Raw genomic sequence first — 20,829 nt, forward strand, 5'->3', positions numbered from 1 at the left:
ATAATTTCTTCAAAGACCTGGAGTAGGGCACCAAAGTAAAAACCTTGGGTTGAGGGTGAGCATGGATGTTTAGCTTCATGGGGGGGAGGGGAGGGGATGGGACACAGTCTTTTGGTGGTGGGAATGGTGTTTATGTACACTCCTATCAATTTCTAGTAAGATAAATCACTTTTTAATTAATATGAGAGGGGGAAAATTGATTGAATGTCTCAAACTTTTTAAGTCACAGACTGAGTCTTTTTAATACACAGACTGAGTCTTTGATATGTTGACTCTCTTAAAAGCTTAAACCGGTAGAGCAGAAGCAACCAGTGGCACAGCTATATACAAATAATGTCAAAGGACATAAATTATGGTGATGTTGTGTATGATACAGCAAATCCTAACAAAGGGATATTTCAAAGTTATCCCAATTGCCCAATAATGTGATTATAGCAATAACTATCTATTGTCTTCTTAAATCCTAAAACAGTAGGAACCTCCCACTTCCTCTACAGAGTCTGTATTTCCCCCAGTCCTGGAACCTCAGGGTGGAGCTCACTTTTCTGCATGCTTCTCTCAATTCATATCAAATGATATTGCATCTGCTGATCCCAACCTAATCAACGCAAGGAGTACCACCTCAGCATACTTCACTTCAGACTGTGTCCAGAGACATCAGGCATGGAATGTCAACCCTTCACCCTTATTAGTCGGGTGAGACCATTCCTTTAATAGTATTCTCTAATTGCATTCCAGAAGGTTCACTTCATAACAAAGTCCCAAAACCTAGATATAGACCAGGTCCCATAAGCATATGTTCATATGTATCCATAAATTAGGGCAAAATATATACCTGAAAGCAAAAATACACAATAGTCTGTAGTGAGTCAGTATAAAGTTCATAATGAAATAGTGTCTACTTAGACTTAGATACCCTCCTCACCTACTTCCTATTACACTTCTCTCACTCACTCCAAAGCTAACCTTATCAAAGCAAGGACTGCAAAAGTTGAATAAGGGCAAGAGACTGGCATACTTTAACCATGACTCTATCAGGGCACCCCATCAGCTGAGGCCCTAATAGGGGAGTCCTGAGATTTCCAAACAGACATAATGGGCCTAGACCTCGGATAAACCCCTCTCTATTGGTACTGGTCATCTCTATCAAGAACAATACAATAGGGGTCTTTGTGGGCCCCCATAGTACCACCCCCATAGTACCTTTCCCTCAACTTGGATCAACAATGGTAGAGAATGTTCCATCCTCCGGAGGGAGGCTGAACTAAATATACTCTATGCTACAGCTGAGGAAGATGGGTCCTGATATTGGGGCATCTTAGAACGTTCCTACTTATGACCACAGAATGTGAGCTCAGATCTATAGGGATGCAGAGGTCACATAGGCTCCTAAGCTGAATATGAGCCCCAGATCACATCAAATGGATGGGATTTACAATAAACAATATTTATACACATTTCCCATATTTGGGAGCTACTCTCTTCCCTGACCCAGCTTTCTGGTCCTTCTGCCAGCCATGACATCATCTCCCCAGACAATAATTAGGATCCACCTGCATATCAGATTTCAGGCTCAGGCAAAAACAAACAAAAAAAAAACAACCCACTAAGTATAGCCACAGGCCCTTTGGAATATAACTAAAATATGCCTACTAGCTGTCAACAAAATGGAGGACCCCCCCCCAACACTTCATCTGCACTATTCCAGCCTTTAGGTCCATGATTGGTCAACAATTTGTTTGGCTTTGTATGTTAACTCTCTTTTCAGCCACCAGGTTCCAGATGCCATCAGGATGCCGGCCAGGCTTCCCTGGACAGACAACCCCACCAATATGTCCTAGAGCTCTGCTACCCCAGAGCCCTTCCCCAACTAGGGAAAGAGAGAGACAGGCTGGGAGTATGGATCGACCAGACCTGTCAATGCCCATGTTCATCAGGGAAGCAATTACAGAAGCCAGACCTTCAACCTTCTGCATCCCACAATGGCCTTGGGTCCACACTCCCAGAGGGTTAAAGGATAGGAAAGCTATCAGGGAAGGGGATGGGATACAGAATTCTGGTGGTGGGAATTGTGTGAAGTTCTACCCCTCTAACCCTATCATTTAGTCAATGTTTCCTTTTTATAAGTAAAAAAATTAAAAAAAAAAAAATAGAGCAATGACCAGTAAGACAACCACATGACTTTTTGATCTTCGGATTTTTGGATTTAGGATAGATTCAAGCAAACAATCTCTTGCTCTTTTGCCACCGGTCATACAGAACCCAGTTCCGGGTACCTAGATCTCTGAGACAATGGCTTAATTATTAACCATAGACAAACAACTGCCATGTCTGAAAAACAACCTTCAGCAGTTCCTAGACTTAGAAGAGACCATGAGGTTACTAACCATTTTTTTATTTTTTAATTAATTATTATAATTTATTTATTGGATATAAATCAAGAGGGGAGGGGGTGATAGAGAGGGAGAGAGATAGACAACTGCAACACTGCTTCACAACTTGCAAATTTCCCCTGCAGGTGGGAATTATTTTTATTTTTTACTAACCATTTGTAATTCTTCTGGTCAAGTTTCAGAATCACAAAGACAAAGACGCCTGTAAGAATATCATCGTCAATTCTTAAGTACAATAGAAAAACGATATAAATGGTCTAGCAATAGCTAGCTCTCCTGGTCCATGAGCTTGCTGATCTCAGCAATCTACACTACTGACAGGTAATGTTGTTAGAACTATTCTATACTTACAGAGGAGACAACTTTAAAGAAGGTAGGGTGGAAGAATTAACATCATCAAAATAAATATACTACCCTGAGCCATACACAAATTTAATGCTATCCCCATCAAGGTCCCAACCACATTTTTTAGGAGAATAGAACAAATGCTACCAATGTTTATCTGGAACCAGAAAAGATCTAGAATTGCCAAAACAATCTTGAGAAGAAAGAACAGAATTGGAAGCATGACACTCCCAGATCTCAAATTGTATTATAGGGCTGTTGTCATCAAAACTGCTTGGTACTGGACCATGAATAGACACACTGATCAGTGGAATAGAATTGAGAGCCCAGCAGTAAGCCCCCATATCTATGGACACCTAATCTTTGACAAAGGTGCCCAGACTACTCAATGGGGAAAGCAGAATCTCTTCAACAAATGGTGTTGGAAAAAATGGGTTGAAACATACAGAAGAATGAAACTGAACCACTATATTTCACCAAATACAAAAGTAAATTCCAAGTGGATCAAGGACTTGAATGTTAGACCACAAACTATCAGATACTTAGTGGAAAATATTGGCAGAACTCTTTTCTGTATACATTTTAAAGACATCTTCAATGAAACAAATCCAACTACAAAGGAGACTAAGGCAAGCATAAACCTATGGGACTACATTGAATTAAAAAGCTTCTGCACAGCAAAAGAAAGCACTACCCAAACCAAGAGACCCCTCACAGAATGGGAGATCTTTACATGCCATACATCAGATAAGAGGTTAATAACCAGAATATACAAAGAGCTTGCCAAACTCAACAAGAAAACAAATAACCCCATTCAAAAATGGGGAGAGGACATGGACAGAATATTCACCACGGAAGAGATCCAAAAGGCCAAGAAACACATGAAAAAATGCTCCAAGTCTTTGATTGTCAGAGAAATGCAAATAAAGACAACGAGATACCACTTCACTCCTGTGAGAATGTCATACATCAGAAAAGGTAACAGCAGCAAATGCTGGAGAGGTTGTAGGGCCAAAGGAACCCTCCTGCACTGCTGGTGGGAATGCCAATTGGTCCAACCTCTGTGGAGAACTCTCAGAAGGCTAGAAATGGACCTACCCATGATCCTGCAATTCCTCTCCTGGGGCTATATCCTAAGGAACCCATCCATCCAAAAAGATGTGTACACATATGTCCTTAGCAGCACAATCTGTAATAGCCAAAACCTGGAAGCAACCCAGGTGTCCAACTACAGATGAGTGGCTGAGCAAGTTGTGGTATATATACACAATGGAATACTACTCAGCTGTAAAAAATGGTGACTTCACCATTTTGCAGCCGATCTTGCATGGACCTTGAAAAATTCATGTTAAGTGAACAAGTTAGAAACAGGAGGATGAATATGGGATGATCTCACTCTCAGGCAGAAGATGAAAAACAAGATCAGAAAAGAAAACACAAGTAGAACCTGAACTGGAATTGGCGTAGTGCAAAGTAAAAGACTCTGGGGTGGGTGGGGGAGGGGAGAATACATGTCCAGAAAGGATGACAGAGGACCTAGTGTGGGTTATATTGTTACATGGAAAACTGAAAAATGTTATGCATATACAAGCTATTGTATTTACTATCGAATGTAAAACATTAACTCCCCAATAAAGAAATTTAATAAAAAATTTAAAGAAGGTATTATTTTTAAAAACTTCTCAAATGACTCAGTAGCAAAGGGAAAGGTAAATTTTGCTTCTAAGGTAGTAGTTACTTTCTCATGTCTAAGAAAAAGAATATTTAATTTAAAAAAGAAAATTTAATTATTCTTCCAATGATTTCAAAGTCTAAATTATTAAATGCTAAAAGTTATTTAGGCATTGTGGTCTGGGTGGTGGCTCAGTGGATAAAGTGTTGGACTTTCATTTCAATCATGAGGTCCCAAGTTCAATCCCCAGTAGCACATGTACCAGAGTGATATCTGGTTCTTTTTATTTTAAAATAAAATAAAAGCTATTAGGCATTAAATCACTCTATCTGGTACATCTATACCTAATATACATACATATACATTTTTTCTTTTATATGTATTTATTCTGGATAGAGGCTGAGAGAAATTGAGAAAGGAGGGTTGATGGAGAGAGACAAGACACCTACAGCACTGCTTCACCACTCATGAAGCATCCCCCCACCCCCACTAGTGAGGGTGGGGGATTGAACCTGGGTTCTTGTGCACTAACCCTGTGTGCCACCACCCAGCACCATAAACTTATGTACCGTAACATGCACAATCTACTAGATGTGCTACCTTCCAGACCATAATATATATATATATGTCTTTTCCTGCAAGTATGGACCAGGGATTCATCAAACCTGGGTTCTTGCACATGGCAGTGTGTGCACTTAGCTGGGTGGGTGCACCACCACCTGGTCCCCAAGATGGAAATCATTCTAATGCCCTTCAGTACAGTGCTAGAGGCAGAGGAAGGATGCAGCCAACAACTGCTCACATTACTGCTACTATTTCCTGTCCTACCCAGACATGAATTACTCTTTCTTGTTTTCAAAAGGCTTTATCAGTGAGAAAGACAGGAAGAGAGACAGAACCAGCCATCACTCCTGTACATGTGCTGCCAGAGACTGAAATCGGGACCTCATGCCTGAGAGTCCAATGCTTTATCCACTGCACCACCTCCTGGACCACTGAATTAGTCTTTCTATAAGAATGCTGAACATTCTTATAGAATGCATAACAGGGAAGGCTGTTATTATACAGCCTGCAGCACATAATACCAAAAAAAAAAAAAAGTTGTCTAACAATACGCAGAGAGATAAAAGCATTGTCAGGTTAATTGGAATCTCAAAAGTTCCTGATACTGAGAATTTCAGAAATGTTTGTTCATGCCTACATGTGAAAATTTATACAGTATATTCTACACATGTGAGCCTTCCATGTGTACAGTATAACCACATATATAACACATTCATTGTGGAATAGAGGAAATTTTAAGGTAAATCTATATGGCTGGAAGATAGGTCAGTGGTAAAGTGACCACTTCGCATGACACCCTGGGTTTGATTCCTAACACTACCTGAGCGTACCAAGGACATCAAGGAAACCGCATGGGTAGTGTAGTGCTACCCTGATATATTTCCCTGTCATCTGCCTCACTCTTTTTAATCCTTTTTTTTTTTTTTTTTTAAGATTTATTTATGTGGGAGTCGGGCGGTAGCGCAGCGGGTTAAGTGCATGTGGCTCACAGCGCAAGGACCGGCGTAAGGATCCTGGTTTGAGCCCCTGGCTCCCCACCTGCAGGGAAGTCACTTCACAGGCGGTGAAGCAGGTCTGCAGGTGTCTATCTATCTTTCTCTCCCCCTCTCTTGATTTCTCTCTGTCCTATCCAACAATGACATCAATAACAACAACAATAATAACCAAACAGTAAAACAGCAATGGCAACAAAAGGTAATAAATAAATATATTTTTAAAAAAGATTTATGTATTTGTTTATGAGAAGGGAGAGAAAGAGACTCAGCAATGCTCTGGCACATGCAATGCGAAGGCTCAAACTCAGGACCTGATGTTTTGGAAGTCCAAAGCTATATCAAGTGCACCACCTCCTGGGCCGCTAATTTTTTTCCAAAGATTTACTTACTAATGAGAGACAGAGACAACACACACCAGAGCACCATTCTAGTCCACACTGCCAGAAATAAAACACATGCTTGTAAGTTCACCATCCTAGTCACTTTGTCACCTCCTGGGCCACATTTTTCTTTTCTTTTTTCTTTTAATTTTTTTATATCTATTTATTTTCTCTTTTGTTGTCCTTTTTTTATTATTGTAGTAATTATTGTTGTTGTTAGAGATGTCGACATTGTTAGGACAGAGAGAAATGGCGATAGGAGGGGAAGACAGAGGGGGAGAAGAAGATAAAGACACCTGCAGACCTGCTTCACCGCCTGTGAAGCAACTCCCCTGCATGTGGGGAGCTGGGGGCTCAAACTGGGATCCTTAACTGGTCCTTGCGCTTCACACCATGTGCATTTAATGCGCTGTACTACTGCCCAACTCCCTTTTTTCTTCCTTTTTATTTTTTAAGCTTTCTTTTTAAATTGTTTTACTGCTTAGCTATGGCTTATGGACTGAAACCAGGACCCAGTATCAATAACAGCAATGGCAACAATAACAAGGGCAACAACAAGAAAAAAAGATAAAAATGGCCTCCAGGAGCAATGGATTTGTAGTGCAGGTACCAAGCCCCAGCGGTAACCATCGAGGCAAAAGAAAAAAAAAGATTAATAATAAGAAAAAATACTACATTTTATCTATTTTTTTGAGATTTTGAGGTGGCTGGGAGACAGCATATTAGTTATGCAAACAGACTTTCATGCGTGAGGCATGAAAGGGTCCCAGTTTTAATCCCCAGCCCCAACATAAGCCAGAGCTGAGCAATGCTCTGGTCTCTCTTTCCTCTGTTTCTCTCATTAAAATAAATGAAAATGTAAAAGAGAGAGAGAGACTTTGAAAGAAAGACCATGCTCTAGCTTACATAGTAGTGCCAGGGGCTGAATCAAAGGCATCACACATGCAAGTCCTGCACTAAATCACCTCCTTGGCTACATACTTTTTTTTTTTTTCATCACTGGAGTTTCACTGCTACAAGTCAACTGTTTCAGAGAGAAAGGCAGAAATAAAGATAGAACGAGAGAAAGAAGGACTGAAGCTCCCTTCAGTGTAGTGAATGTCATGCACCCATGACAGAGCAAGAGCACTATCCAAGTGAGCTGTCTTGCTGGCCCAACAGTTTTCTTTAAACACAGACCTATCATATAATCTAGTCATGAATACTGGTGGTAGGGGGGTGCTGTAATCAACCCAGATGCTCAACAAGAAGCAAATGAGTAAAAATTTTATCAAGGGGACTGGGAGATGGCTCACCCAGTAGAACACACAGTTTATTATGCAAAGGGCCAGACTGAATCTTCCTCTGGCCACCACACAGGAACATCTGCACCTTCGTGAGAAGCTTCACAAACAGTGGGGCAGTGCTATGATGTCTCTATTCCTCCTCTTTCTCTCACCCTTTAAAAAAAAAAAAAAGATAGAAAGAATCCACTGAGAGCAATAGAATCATTCGTGCACAAAACCCCAAGAAAAACAGTTAAAAAAAAAAAAGCAAAAATTCTCCATGAAACAGTAAATCCATAGAATGTAATACATTAACTTAAAAAATGAACTACTCAATATATGTAAAGCATATGCTAGAAAAACAAGTATTCACATTTTGATTCCTTTTACATACAGTTTTAGAAAATACAAACTAGATTTATATATATAATATAATATATATATATAATATATAATAATATAATATAAAGCAAATTAGTCATTACCTGGAAATGGGGGAACAGTAAGGTGAGGAGAAGTAACAAAGGAGCATGAAAAAGGCTTTTATAGTCCAAAAGTTTATTAATGTTTTATTTAGTTCATCTGTTTTCTCTATAGGAAACTTCTGAGTGCTTTATCTTAACTATGGTATCATTATCTTGACTATGGCAATGATTTCACATATTATGTATTAAGTATATGTAATGCTATATGCTAATCAGTAAAGCTTTTTCTTTTTTTCCTCCAGGGTTATTGCTGGGGCTCAGTGCCTGCACCGCACCACAAATCCTGGAAGGCTCCTAGAAGCCATTTTTCCTCCTTTTTTCCCCCTTGTTGCTTTATTGTTGTTGTGCTTATTATTATTGTTGTTGCCATTGTTGTCGGATAGGACAGAGAGAAATCAAGAGAGGGGAAGATAGAGAGGGAGGAAGATAGACACCTGCAGACCTGCTTCACCGCCTGTGAAGCGACTCCTCTGCAAGTAGGGAGCCGGGGGCTCAAACTGGGATCCTTACGCTGTTCCTTGTGCTTTGCGCCACCTGCGCATAACCCACTGCGCTACTGCCCAACTCCCCAGTAAAGCTTTTTTTAATTAATAATGCATTTAAAAAAAAATAAAGACCTTTAGACAAAGTACGAGCTAATCTAGGGAGAACAAAAAGGAACTGAGCACTAGTTATTGTTTGTTTGACCAGAACACTGTTCAACTCTGATTTATGGTGGTGGGAAATGCTGAACCTGGAGGGACCCAGGCACATCAGTCTGGAAAGTATTCTGCATAATCATAATGCTGTCTCCCTAGCCCAAGATGGCCTTTTTTTTTAAAAAATATTTTATTTATTCATGAGAAATACAGGAAGAGAGAAAGAACCAGACATCACTCTCGTATATGTGCTGCCAGGAATTGAACTCAGGACCTCATGCTTGAGAGTCAGTGCTTTATCCACTGTGCCACCTCCTGGACCACCAGGATTGCCTTTTTAATGGATCCTAAAGTTCTAACATTACTAAAAAAATAAATAAATAAAAGGGGAGGGGCAGCAATATCTGAAAAGAAATCCACCACCAAGTTATTACACTTTTGGTTTTCTGTAATCTTCAGGATCAAAGAATTCATAAATCACCCTCTCTAAAGTATCTTTAGCCTTTAAAAAAATTCTGTGCTTTCACATAGCACTATTCGTGAAATATAAAATAAATCATAGAATCAGAAATTCAGAAAAAATAACTCAGTACATCATAACTTCTACCTGTAATCACAAGAAAGGAATTTTCCATCTTCCATATAAAAAAGATTCCAATTAAGAATGGCATGTTTCAGGTAGGGGTAGATAGCATAATGGTTATGCAAAGAGACTCTCAAGCCTGAGGCTCCAAGGTCCCAGGTTCACTCCCCCGCACCACCATAAGCCAGAGCTGTGCAGTGTTCTGGTAAAAAAAAAAAAAAAAAAAAAAAGCCACGGTTCTTTTTTTTTAAACAATTTTTAATATTTATTTCCTTTTTGTTGCCCTTGTTTTTAATGTTGTTTTTATTGTTGTTGATGTCGTCTTGCTAGATAGAACGGGGAAGACAGAGAGGGGGAAAGAAAGATAGACACCTAGAGACCTGCTTCACAACTTGTGAAGTGACTCCCCTGCAGGTGGAGCCAGGGGCTTGAACTGGGATCCTCACACCAGTCCTTGCACTTTGTGCCACCTGCCCTTAACCCGCTGCACTACCAGCCCGGCTCACACCACGCTTCTTTTATTTAGTTCTGTTATGCTTATTCTCCTTTGTCCCCTTACCTGTTTTGTGCCCCTTCTTGGAGGAAAGAAATTTAAGTAAATATTTACACACAAATTGTCACTCCCTAATAGTCACAGAGCCAAGCAACAGAGAGCCAGCCTCAATCTTTTCTCTCAGTCACATAATATGTGTACATCTGTTTCCTATCTTACCCTTTTCTACTACTCACGCTATCCCAAGATTCTGAAATTTATTAATGGAATCTCAACTTTTTGCTTCTCTTCCACTCATGAAAATTTTCACCTGTTAGCACCTTCATGTTACAGCCCACAACTTCAAGAAGGAACTGCTGCCCTGGATGTGGTTCAGTGATATAGTATACACTTTCCATATGTGTGGGCCGGGGTTCAACCCCAGGCACACATGGTAGAACCATGGACAGCACCAAAAGAGCTCCATGGACAGAGAATAGTCTCCCTCTTCAATAGAGAATACAAAGCTGGGAAGATGCCTGATCTACAATGCATTCAACTCAGGTTCAAACCCTTTCACTGCACTAGGGGAAGCTTTGGTGTTGTGGTGCCTTTTCTCTCTGCCTCTGTCTTTTTTCTGTCTTTCTGAAAAAGTCAGTCTAGAGCAGTGAAGCCCTAGAGACAATAACCATATACATATATTACAGGGAGGAGAGAGGGAGGAAGAGAAGAAGAAGAATGAGGGACTGCTACACTGAGTGGGTGTGTAGGCTTGATGGCATTTAAAGTCCCTTCCAAATCCAAATCTTAAGGCCACCATTCGTAGCAAGCTTTTTAATAATGAAATAAGAATCTCAAAGTTGAAAAAACAATGATTCACCCAGAATTACCTGTTACTAGTAGCAAAATAAAATAAAATGCTGATCTCAATATTTCTTGCTTTCCTTCAGTAATTCTTTTACTACCATGAAAAGGAGCCCTTGATTCTAAAAACTGCTGTTTGGAGACCAAGAGATAACTTGGCACATGTCTTAAGATGCACAAGGGCCCTGCTTCAAGCCCCAGCACCACATGGGAGGCACTGTAACACAAAGCAGTGGAGTAATGCTGTGGTATATCTTCCTCCCTCTGTTTCTATCCAAAATGGGGGAAAAAAAAAAAAAAAAAAAAAGTCAGCCCAGCCTGGGAGCAACTCTAGCCACAGTGCCAATAAATAAATAAATTTTTAAATAATTTATTTATTTATTAATGAGAAAGATGGGAAGAGGAGAGAAAGAAACAGACATCACCCTGGCACATGTGCTGCCGGGGATTGAACTCAGGACCTCATGCTTGAGAGTCTAGTGCCTTAGCCACTGGCCACTGTACCACCTCCTGGAACACTAAATAAATATAATTTTAAAAGGGGGGGGCGGGCAATAGCACAGCAGGTTACATGCACATGGCACAAAGTGCAAGGACTGGCTTAAGGATTCTGGTTCAAGGCCCCGGCTCCCCACCTGCAGAGGAGGGGGGGGTGGTCACTTCACGAGTGGTGAAGCAGGTCTGCAGGTGTCTATCTCTCCCCCTCTCTGTCTTCTCCTCCTCTCTACTTTTCTCTCCCTATCCCATAACAATGACATCAATAACAATAATAATAACCACAACAATAAAACTACTAGGGCAACAAAAGGGGAAAACAATAGCTTCTAGGAGCAGTGGATTCATAGTGCAGGCACTGAGCCCCAGCAATAACTCTGGATGCAAAAAATAAAATAAAAAAAGATAGGGGCTGGACAGTGGCTCACCTGCTAAAGTACACGCACCACCATGCACAAGAATCAGGGTTCAAGACCCTGATCTCTACCTGCAGGAGGGGAGTTTCATGAGCAGTGAAGCAGCACTGTAGCTAGAGGGGGGGGGGGGGGAAGAGTCTTTCTCTCTCTCCCCTTTTCTCTCAAAATCTGTCTGGGCAGAATGGAAAAAGGCCATAAGGAACACTCAGCCCCCAAACAACTTCTGTTTCTCAATTAGTTTTAAAACTTGGCTTTATTCAGTACAGAGATGCATAAGCATCGTTTGTTCTGCCACCGGTCACTTCCCTTACCCAATTCGTTGTTACTTTTCATTTATGAGTAAAGGAGAAAGCAACAGGGAGACCGAAGCACTTCTCCACCCTTTATGGAGACCTACCTGCTTCATCTTTGCTGTTCTCATATTGTACAGGGAGACTGAGTTCCGTGCACACAGAGAAGCAGCTCTACTAAGTCATTTCTCCACCCTACAGCTTCATTTCAGTATCAATGGCACTTACGTTTCCTAACCCCCCAGGCCCAACTTAATTGTTCCTTAAACAGATCCTATAGCAACAGAGAAGAAATAAAAAGATAGAGGGAGTGATAAACAGTGGGGCAAGAGGAAAAACTTTTTTAGTGTCCCACCTAATCTTAAGTAGAGGTAAGTACTATGGGTTGCTTTTGTGTTTTAACTGCTCAGTTCTGGCTTGTTATAGTGGTTCCCGGAGATGGAACCTGGGGGCTCTGGTGCCTCAGGCATGAAAGTCTATGGAGCTACTGATGGTGCTATCTCTGCTGATGCTTATCTCCCCAGCCCTAAGGCTGCTTTACTTGTCAGCAAGCAAGATGTGAACTTTTTCCCCACTGCTTTCAAACACAAATGATCCAGCTAAAGCGGTGGATCTGTCAGTAAACCACATGGAAATACTTTCCATACTTTCGAAAGAGGCCCAGGGTTTGACCCCAGCACTACAAGAGCATACCAAGAACAGAAACTGCTACTAACTCCATGGATGATGAGTGGTGCTTTAGTGTCTCTCCTTCTTTCCCTTGTGTGGTCTCTCAGTCTCTCATAGAAATATACAGTAGAGTGGTCTGGGAGGTGGTGCAGTGATAGGGCTTTGGACTCTCAAGCATGAGGTACTAAGTTCAATTCCCGGCAGCACATGTGCCAGAGTGATGTCTGGTTCTTTCTCTCTCCTCCTATATTTCTCATTAATAAACAAATAAAATCTTAAAAATATATATATTTTTAAAGATATATATATACATACACACACAGTAGAGGAGCTGGGTGCTGACACAAATGGCTACATGCTACCATGCACAAGATGCACAAGGACCAGAGTTTAAGCCCCATGTCCCTCACCTGCAGGGGCGAGCTTCACAAGTAGTGAAGCAGTGCTACAGGGGCCTCTCTCTTCCTCAATCATCCCCTCGCATCTGTTTCTCTCTGTCTCTAATTATAAATGAATTTGAATATATTAAATGAATTTAAATATATATTAAAATTGTATTATAATATTATGTTATAATATATTGGTATAAAATTATCATACTGGTTGGTGGCTCACTAGTACTGCACATGCTCAAGGCCCTAAGTTTTCTCCCAAGCACTTTATTATAAAAAAAAAAGAAAGAAAGAAAGAAAAAGAAAAGGTAAGAAAGAAAAACGCTTAATGATACAGAATTTGTTTCAAAACCAGGCACTTTTTGTAGCTACGTTCAGCTGAGACATAAAATAGGAGAAAACTCCACATACACACACTAATGCTTTATCTATGATATTCAGTACTTCTTGTTAATAAATAGAATTTTAATCTGCTTTTCTAAAACATGTGGTATAACCTGATGCTTTCAATCCTCTGTTACATTTCACTAAAACTATAACACTCTCCAAGAAGAACTTGGCAATCCATTTATAAAATACACTGAGAGCCTCAGGGGAGAGTAAAAGATTATGCTATCATGCAAGAAATAAAATTAATCTACACTGGCCCACAAAGTTAAATCACCACGTCTCACTCATTACTGTTTTCTTAGCTGTTATAATAAACATAGTTTACAAGTCATAAAAATTTCTGCTCCTTTTATAGAAGTACCTGATAATTTAACAACACTCCTAACGCACAAACTTGAATTCGGAGGCATCACATCAGTTTCACCTCCAGAGAGGAAGGATTTCCCCTGCCTGAGAAAAGCCCACGCAACATTATCAAGTGGATCCCTTGGCTGTCTCTTTAAAAAAAGGGACAAGGGGCATGCCTTGTATGGGTAAGGTCCCAGGCTCAATTCCTGCCACCTCAAATGACTTAACTAAGCAGTGAAATAGTATTGTAGTCTTTCTCAGCCTCACATTAAAAAGAAAAAAAAAAAAAGACAGAAATTTTAAAGGTATTGTTTGGTCATCTCAATAATAATTTTGTAGGCTCCCTTCCCTTCCAAACAAAATAATTCATGTGCATATCATTCAAAGAAAGATGCCTAGGTTTTCTGTAACTTTCTGGAACAAAATTAATGTCTTCTTTAAGAGGAGAGCAGCAGGTATCTGCAAACAACTCCACTTCCCTCAACCTTTCCTAATATCTGCTTCAAATTCTGTCTGGTCTCCTTTACCTTTGACTGTTCTCATTTAAGATGGACAGGGTCTTACAGTTAAACATTTATTTTATTTTTAAAATATTTACTTAGTTATTAGCTAGAGACAGAAAGAAACTGAGAAGGGAAGGGGTGATAGAGAGGGAACGAGGCAGGTACCTTCGGCCCTACTTCACCACTCATGAAGCTTTCTCCCTGAAGGTAGGAACCAGGGGCTTGAACCCTGGTCTCTGCACACTGTAATGTGTACACTTAACCAGGTGCACCACTGCCTGGTCCCCAGTTAAACATTTATACTTTCATTATTACTTTGCCCTTTCTAGAAGGACATGGCACTGCACCATGGTATTAACTTTACAAAGGCACAGAAAATTAAAACAAGATTTTTAAATTTACATTTTCTTTTTTTTTTTACCAGAGCACTGCTCAGCTCTGGCTTATGGTGGTGCAGGGGATTGAACCTGGGACTTTAGAGCCTCAGGCATGAGAGTCTGTTTGCATAACCATTATGCTATCTAACCCCACCCAAATTTATGTTTTCTATTCCTTCTAATGTAACACTAAAATTCAGGTCTTACACAGATGTGATTTTGGTTGAATGAGGAGCAATATATTTCTTAGAATGTGTCAATGTCTTGATTACAGAAGACATAGAATATTTAAAATGCTGGACTACTCTCAGACTCCTAACATACTGGTTATAACTTAACTCCCCTTATTTTACATATTTTAGAAATCAGTTTACTTGACACCTACACTGATCAGTGCACAAAAGTCAGAAAAGACTTTGTTCATTTAGATTTTTCATTTTCCTTCATCTTAATGACTTCTGAAAGGAACAGGAATAGTGCTGGAGAAGCAATACGTTCCTGGTTCAGAACACAGACTCACAAAAACACAAAGGGGAATACCAGCAAGCCTGGCCTCAGCAGCACCGGCCGGCACATCTAACAATCCCATCTTTGTTTTTTTTAATGTTTTTAATATATTATTTATTTATTTACTAGACAGAGACAGAAAGTGATAGGGAAGATGGAGACAGAGAGAAAGACAGCTGCAGCACTGTTTCACTGCTTTGTGAATTTCTCCCCCTGAAGGTAGGGATTGGGGGCTTGAATGTGGGTCCTTGAGCGTTGTAATTATGTGCATTCTATAGGATATACCACACAGCCTACCCACCAATCATGTTTTAAAAGATAATACCAAGGGCTACAGAGATAGCATATTGGTTGTACAAGACTTTCACAGCTGAGGATCTGAGGTCCCAGGTTCAATCCCTGGCACCACAGTTGAGCAGTGTTCTGGTAAAAACTACACACACACCAACAATGACAACACTCAACTATTTTTGTTTTTCCACCAGAGAGTTCATGGGCTTAGAACCTGCAGGATTCCACTACTCCTGATGCATTCTTTCTTTTTCAGATAGAGGAGAGTCGGAAAGTGAAGAGACTCCACTGCTTCTGAGGGTTCCTCTACTCAGGTGCTCCCATGCGGCTGTCAGTGGCTCAAACCCTGTCCTTGAACATGGTTAAGTGTGCACTCTACCAAGTGAATCATCTCCCAGCATCTCAACCACTTTTTTCTTTTTTGCCTCCAGGATTTTTGCTGGAGTTCAGTATACACCATGAATCCACTGCTCCTGGTGGCTATTTTTTTCCCTTTTTGTTGCCCTTGTTGTTTTATTGCTGTTGTGGCTATTATTATTATTCTTGTCATTGATGTCATTGTTGTTGGATAGGACAGAGAGAAATGGAGAGAAGAGGGGAAGACAGAGAGGGGGAGAGAAAGACAGACACCTGCAGACCTGCTTCACCACCTGTGAAGCGACTCCCCTGCAGGTGGGGAGCCGGGGGCTTGAACCAGGATCCTTTTGCAGGTCCTTGAGCTTTGCACCACATGCGTTTAACCCACTGTGCTACCACCCGACCCCCCCCAATTAAAAAATTATATATATATCTTGATTTACTGGATAGAGACAGCCAGAAATCAAGAGGGAATGGGGAGGTAGAGTGGGGAAAAGACTGAGATACCTGCAGCACTGCTTCACCACTTGCAGTGCTTTCCCCATGCAATTGGGAACTGGGGGCTTTAACCCAGATCCTTGTGCATAGTAATATACGCACTCAACCAGGTGCCGCCACCACCACCACCACCACCACTTTCTAAAATCAGATTCCATCTCCTTTCCACATAAATGCCTCAGATTGACAGTAAATCTTCAGCAACATCGAGAACTCTGTATTCTCGTCAATTAATCTGTACTTAGAACCTGCCTAAACCTGGAAAGGTATGAATTAGCTACAGGAGTTAGTAACCCTTCAGGTGCAAACAAGAAATTTTGGGGTGTACTAAGTGCAAACCAGAACAGTTTCATAAAGTACATTTTTTTTTTTTGCCTCCTGGTTTATCGCTGGGGCTCAGTGCCAGCGCTATGAATCCACTGCTCCTGGAGGCTATTTTTTCCCTTTTTGCTGCCCTTGTTTATCATTGTTATTATTATTGCCATCACTGTTGTTGGATAGGACAGAGACAGATGGAGAGAGGAGGGGAAGAGAGAGGGGGAGAGAAAGACACCAGCAGACCTGCTTCGCCACTTGTGAAGAGACTCCCCTGCAGGTGGGCAGCCGAGGACTAGAACCAGGATCCTTACGCTGGTCCTTGAGCTTCGCACCATGTGTGCTTAACCCACTGCACTACTGCCTGACCCCCAAAGTCCATTTTAATGGAGTTCCTGAGGGCAGACACTCTAAAAAAGGTGCAGTAGGCAAAACTGTCTTGAGTTCACTAGTCTGCAGTTCAAGAAAACTAAGCCAAGGGTAACAAAAGCACACCAGCAATCTCACCCACTCCTCCCACCCACATATATACACAAAGAGAAATGGATTGCAATGCTTCTCTTAGTTTCTTCCCCAGAGTTTGCAGGGAAAAAAAAAAAAAAGAGTCACAATGACAGACTATTCTGATGCTTGCAAGTACAGTTCAGCTAGTAATGAAAGGGTTAAGCAACTCTACTTTCTTGGAGACTTTCCAGTCCCCTGTCTACCTATGCAATGTTCCTCACTACCTATGATATACACTATTCAAAATTCAGCAGAGTAAGGGTTAAGAATAACCCTTCTGCAAGAAAAAGAGAACTTGATTCAGCTCCACCCTCTCTAAAGCAAATACCAACAACCCTGTGCCAGATCTACTCAGTACAGACTGGACCACACAGACATTCCAAAAAACAGGTGAAAAGGAGCCGAGTTTCTTCAGGTGTCTCACCTTACAGTACCACACATTTCATGGAGTTCATAAATCCATCACACACTCATAACAACATCAATAAAAAAACAAGGGCAACAAAAGGGAAAATAAATAATTTTTTAGAAGTCATAAAAAAAAATTCATCACACACTCAACACTCACACACACGTGTTAGATAAAACAAACGTGTACATTAAATACTACTAAGGACATGAAGAAACATTTACAAGTCACAGAGGTCACTCTAAATCATCAGGAATAGCTGAAATCCGGGTGAAGAAAGTCAAACAGTACCCATGGAAACAGAAACAAAACACAAAAATACAGATTTAGAAGGCATATGGGCCCTGGAACTTAAATCTTAAATGGAAAGGTCTTTTTACAATGCGAGAACTACAGTGGTTGGGCGGGTAGGTTGAGGGGGGTGGCAGAACTTTTTATGTGGGGTGTGGTGACATACTACTGAAACCTAATGGTTTTGCAAAAACAACAGTAAATCACTAATAGAAACATTGAAAAAAAAAAACATGGAGAAAAAAAGGATATGTCTCTCACTAGAGAATTAAATCAGCCACCAGAAGGAAAATATCATCACTACTTTTAACCCACATTTTTTGGGAAAAGAGATGTTCACCAGAGATTACAGGCAGTTAATGACAGCCTGTAGGTCACTGGTAAAGTCAATCCAGGAGCACCTGTCTTGCTAGAAATAGGTAGGAAGAGATGAGTCACTATTTAATTTTGTTTAGTCCTCTCCATACTGCAACCCTTTAGATCCCCAAGGCAACAATGTCTTCCTGTTTCCACCGTTTCATCAGTTTTCTTCCCAAACATGTGAATAATGAGGTATAGGGGTATGAGAAAAGAGAAAGTAAAGAGTTCAAAGCCACTTGGTTAGCAGAAAGAGATACTGGGATAGGAGGAGAGAAAACTAAATGACTACAGTTAGAACTACCAAATGAGTAGTGGTTGAGATCTGAAGAGTTTATTCAGACCCAAGATGCTTTAACCGCCGAATATCCTTCAGAACTTTTATATTCAAAAAACAGCAGCAGCAACAAGGAGCTCCCTGGAGAAAGAAGTTATGAAAGATTTGCTGTGGGCAAGGGTGATGAAACACGATAAGAGTTACAAGAATATCAATCTTCCTTCAAGCCTCCTGACTGATGAAATTAACTGTGACTGCCTATGCTGCCTAACAGGATCATACATTCCTACAGGTAGGGAAAGGATGCCCGTGGCCTTGACGGGCACAAGCGGCGGTTTCCATGGGAAATGAAATGTCTAAGCAGCAAGTTCCACTACTCACAAACTTCTTGCACCTGCCGTCCAACTTTCTCCCCATCCCAGATCATGAAAAAGTGCTCATCCCCCCCCCCCAGCACACCCCCCTCCCCGCGCAACCCCAAACCCTTGGGAAAGTGCTAATAAGCAACAGAGTAAAAGGAAGATGTCTGTCGAGAGGAATGCGGGCAGGTTAACTGAACTCCTGGCCCCATGGCCACAGGACCTGGGCGGGAACCTGTCGCTGCCATCACGGGGATAAACGTCCAAGGGAGGAGACGAGGCAGGGCCCAAGCCAGGTAACATTCCTGAGGGGAAGGATTATCAGGTGACACCGGACTGAGGGCCCGGAGAGGGGGGGACTGGGCGGGAGGAAAGTTAGCAGGTGAGAGCTAATCTTGGGGCGTGAGGGGGATGACCTTTTAGAAGGAAATATGAAGCTTCCAAAGGAAAAAAAAAAAAAAAGGAAAAAGAAAAAAGGAGAGAGGAAGGTTAAGGGTAACCAGAGTAAACCAGAGTCGGAGAAGCAGAGGACCAAGACCGAGAAGCCGTGTTTAGGTAGCAGAAGAAGAAAGGAAGTGGGGTTCACAAGGAAGAGATGGGGCTGAGACCCGCCCGGGGGCGGGGGCCCGGGGTGCAGGAAGCCCCGCGGCTGCCGGGTCAAGAGCCGGGTGGGGACGCGGGGACTCCCCCAGGTCTCAGCCCCGTAGGACGTGTGGCCGAGGACCCAGTAGGATGAGGAAGGCGGCGCGGGGGCGGCTCCCTGGAAACAGGCGTGCGCCCCCGGGCGGCGGCGGGGGTCCCGGAGGGCGGTTACCCCGCCGGGCACAGGGAACGGGGTGGGAGGGACACTCACAAATTTCTTGGATTTGCCGCCGTCACCTCCCGCCGAAGGCAGCTCGTCCGGACTCCGGCCCTTTTTCTTGTCCCGAGTCCCGCGGCTGGGCCCCATGCCCCCACCAGGCGGCTCCATGTCCAGGTTCGCGCTGGCGAATAACCCTGCGCCTACGCCGCTCCCACTGGGAAGCTCCGAACCCGCCGCGGCCGCCGCCGCCCAGCAGCTCCTCCGCCCGCCGCCGCGCCCCGCCTCATTAGCATGCCGGCTGCGCGCGCCTCATGAATATACAACGACGACGCCTCGCTCCCGCCCGCCTGCCCCACTTCCGCCCGGACACGCAGCCCCTACCAATGGGGGAAGGGAGTGGGGGTGGAGAGAAGCCGCGGAAGCGCGCTACCTGCCCGGCGGGTCTAACCATTCAGACCCACGTGGGGGGGGGAGGATGGCTGCGAGTGGGCGGTGCAGCTTCAGAGGCTTCAATCGGGAGCAGCACCCCCTGGCGGATGGAGCAGAGAGGCGTCCCCGCTCCCACTCAGCCCACGTGGCTGAAGAGCCTGGAACTTCTCACGCGCCCCTGCCCCAAGCAGGATACTATCTGAAAAAGCCTCCAAAAGAGACTTCATGGGCAGAAAATGTAGTTCTGGGCTTTCCAGGAGAATGATCTTTATGTGTGCAACGCCCATGGAACACGTGAAAAAATAAAAGTGACAGTTACCATTTATTGAAAGCCATGTGCTTTGTACACTTTGATCCAGGGCAACTATTAGACTGCAATTGCACTAGCTTTGGAGTTAGATTACTCGTTCTGAATGCCAGGTGGGGTACATTTTTACTTTTCAGGTACATATTATGCACTTGCTCTAGGTTGTGCATTCTCTAACATTATATGCTTTTCTCACTGAATTCTCACCATTTCACAGCTAGGAAACTTGGACTTTGAGAACTGATTTGGCCAAATACACATATTTGATTAAAACCAAGTAAACTCTGGTAAGTCAGATTAGTAAATCCGTTGACCTGGATTCTTCACTGATAAAAGCCAAATATAAGTAAAAAGAGGAGATATTCTCTAAAACTATGTGCTTTGTTTTACTAGCTTGATTTGGTCTCAGAAATTTTTTATTTTGTCCATTCTTCTAGCTATATCTGTTCCTTGTATTGAAAGTATGTAGCATTCAGACCCTGGAAGCATCACTGAATAAATGTATGTGTATATGGGCACATGTGTGTGTCCTTACCAGGGCTTCATGGCTCTGGTCTTTTTCATATATAAAGAGACAGAGGGAAAGTAAA

General features: G+C 42.2%; 1 protein-coding gene across 2 annotated transcripts in view; it reads right to left on the minus strand.

Moving 5' to 3' along the window:
• DIAPH1 (diaphanous related formin 1) overlaps window positions 1-19,768 on the minus strand; it is a 120,110-nt gene extending 100,342 nt beyond the window's left edge. Inside the window, exon 1 of one of the 2 annotated variants that reach the window (XM_007518981.3) lies at window positions 19,555-19,768. In XM_007518981.3, the coding sequence (XP_007519043.1) occupies window positions 19,555-19,671 (117 nt within the window). In that variant the 5' untranslated portion in view covers window positions 19,672-19,768. The remainder of the gene's footprint in view (window positions 1-19,554) is intronic. The other variant, XM_007518983.3, reaches the window with a different exon arrangement.
• Window positions 19,769-20,829: the final 1,061 nt, after the last annotated feature.

This window comes from Erinaceus europaeus, chromosome 2, assembly GCF_950295315.1.
Source record: "Erinaceus europaeus chromosome 2, mEriEur2.1, whole genome shotgun sequence".
NCBI classification, from domain to species: Eukaryota; Metazoa; Chordata; class Mammalia; order Eulipotyphla; family Erinaceidae; genus Erinaceus; species Erinaceus europaeus.